This window comes from Aplysia californica, unplaced genomic scaffold (assembly GCF_000002075.1).
Source record: "Aplysia californica isolate F4 #8 unplaced genomic scaffold, AplCal3.0 scaffold00623, whole genome shotgun sequence".
Lineage (NCBI taxonomy): Eukaryota > Metazoa > Mollusca > Gastropoda > Aplysiida > Aplysiidae > Aplysia > Aplysia californica.
Window position 1 is genome coordinate 156,421 of NW_004797893.1, and position 1,858 is coordinate 158,278.

A 1,858-nucleotide genomic window follows, 5' to 3' on the forward strand; every position below is an offset into this window, starting at 1 on the left:
TTATTATTATTATTAATATACGCTTTTATAAGCTCTTAACCGTTGAACTCAAAAGACATGATTCCAAGGTTCAAACTTGGGAGTATCTTTAATCGCTGTCTCTCTTTTAGGATTCTGTATCCCTACTCAGCCCGGTTTGCCCTGGTTTGTCGTAAGTTGACAAGGAAGCTGTAATGGTCGATTGTTATGTAAAGTGATTAGATCTATTGTAATTGTAGGTTTGTAGCTCTGACGTTGACACAATTTAGATCGATTAGGAGGCGAGGCGCTTCGACCCTGTCAGGGCCAACCTGTGCTGAAAGTGATTCATCATCACAGGGAAAAGAAGAAGATTTAAAAAAATTAGATTTTTAAAAAACCCAAAAACTTACCGATATTGGAATTAAACTCCCGCCTTCCGAGTGCGACGATGAAGCGCCTAACCGCAAACCCCACAGACGCCGGTTGATACAATGATGAAATCGGCTACGAGAGTTACAGTGAATTCCTATAAGAGATTCACGGTTTTGATTCTGGTGTCTGTGGTGTCGCGGTTAGGTACTTCCATAGGGCACGCGAGGAGACCTGTGTTCGATTCCCGAGTTGGGAGAATTTTTATCGAGCATCTCGGTCTTTCTAGTAGGATGTTGTATCCCTCTCAGCCCGGGTTGGCCCTGACAGACAATGTCGAAAGCCTACCTCCTAAAATAAATATAAATTGTGTCGATGAGATACTTACATTACGACAAAGAAAACGAAGCGGTTATCCACCAATTTTGATAATGACGAGGTCGACAACGGGAGTTATTGTGAATTCGCATGAATGTTTTCATGGATTCAAGGTTTTGATTAGATTCTTGGAATTTCTCACTTTTCGTCACATATTTTGCAGGTTGTGGAATTCTGTTGTGGACATGCATGGGTGCCGGACCGCCACTTTTCTGTGAGCAGACACGTATTCAGTATGCCAGGCTACATCGAAACTCTAGAAGATCTACAGCAGTTTATCTCAAAGATGGCAGCGGAACCGATGTCTCTGGAGCATCCTTTATGGGAAGTGCAGGTATCCAAGAGGAATTGGTAAAAGTAAACTTAAGCCTTCCATTCTGAACTTTCTTGACCTAATACGGACACCCAGGGTCTCCATTGTCAGGAGGAGGGGGTGTATTGGCGGACAAATATTATTATATATTTAACACATTTGCTCTCTCGGCCTCAAACAGCAAATAGTGAGTGAAAGAGGTCTATGAGAGAAGCATCAAAACACACTGCGCCAAGTGAGATTATCACGCCTGCAGGTCTATTTTTGAGTGAAGTCCCATGTTTTGCTTAACCATAGTAGTTCATAGGATCTATTAGTGTGTGATTTGATGCTAAATTGGCGTATTGAAATGAACTGTTTAACCGATGGACTCACATGAATTGTAGTATACGTGTAATGCTTCAGGATAAGACAAAAAATTTGGATTAAAAAGCGAAATACGATTCAGATTGTATTTGTATATTATGACGGCCGCCCATTGTCGAGGACACACTGGCTGGACAAAGTTTTACTCAGAATTGCATTTTTCGTCAGGTTTTACACAACTTCAGGGAGCCCAGAGACACCGTTCTTCTGTTCCGCATGCACATGTGTCTCACTGACGGAGTCTCTATCGTGCATATACTGGAGAACGCCCTTGTGGACTCGCAGAAAGTGAGTATTTAAAAAAAAAGTAGCTGTTGTTACGCCCCAATCGACACAATTTAGATCATTTAACAGGCGGGCTTCCAACCCTGCCTGTCAGGACCAGCCCTGGATGAGCGGGATACAATATCAGAAAGACCGAAATACTCGATACAAATTTTCTCGCCGCTTGGGAAACGAACTTTGGTCTCC

At 42.5% G+C, this 1,858-nt stretch overlaps 1 protein-coding gene across 1 annotated transcript in view; it reads left to right on the forward strand.

Moving 5' to 3' along the window:
- The window catches only part of LOC101863055, a gene marked incomplete in the record, with an annotated part of 75,885 nt that overhangs the window by 50,543 nt on the left and 23,484 nt on the right, over positions 1-1,858 (forward strand). The window contains 2 exon segments of the mRNA XM_013087691.2: positions 872-1,042; positions 1,556-1,675. Coding sequence (XP_012943145.1) covers positions 872-1,042; positions 1,556-1,675 — 291 coding nt within the window.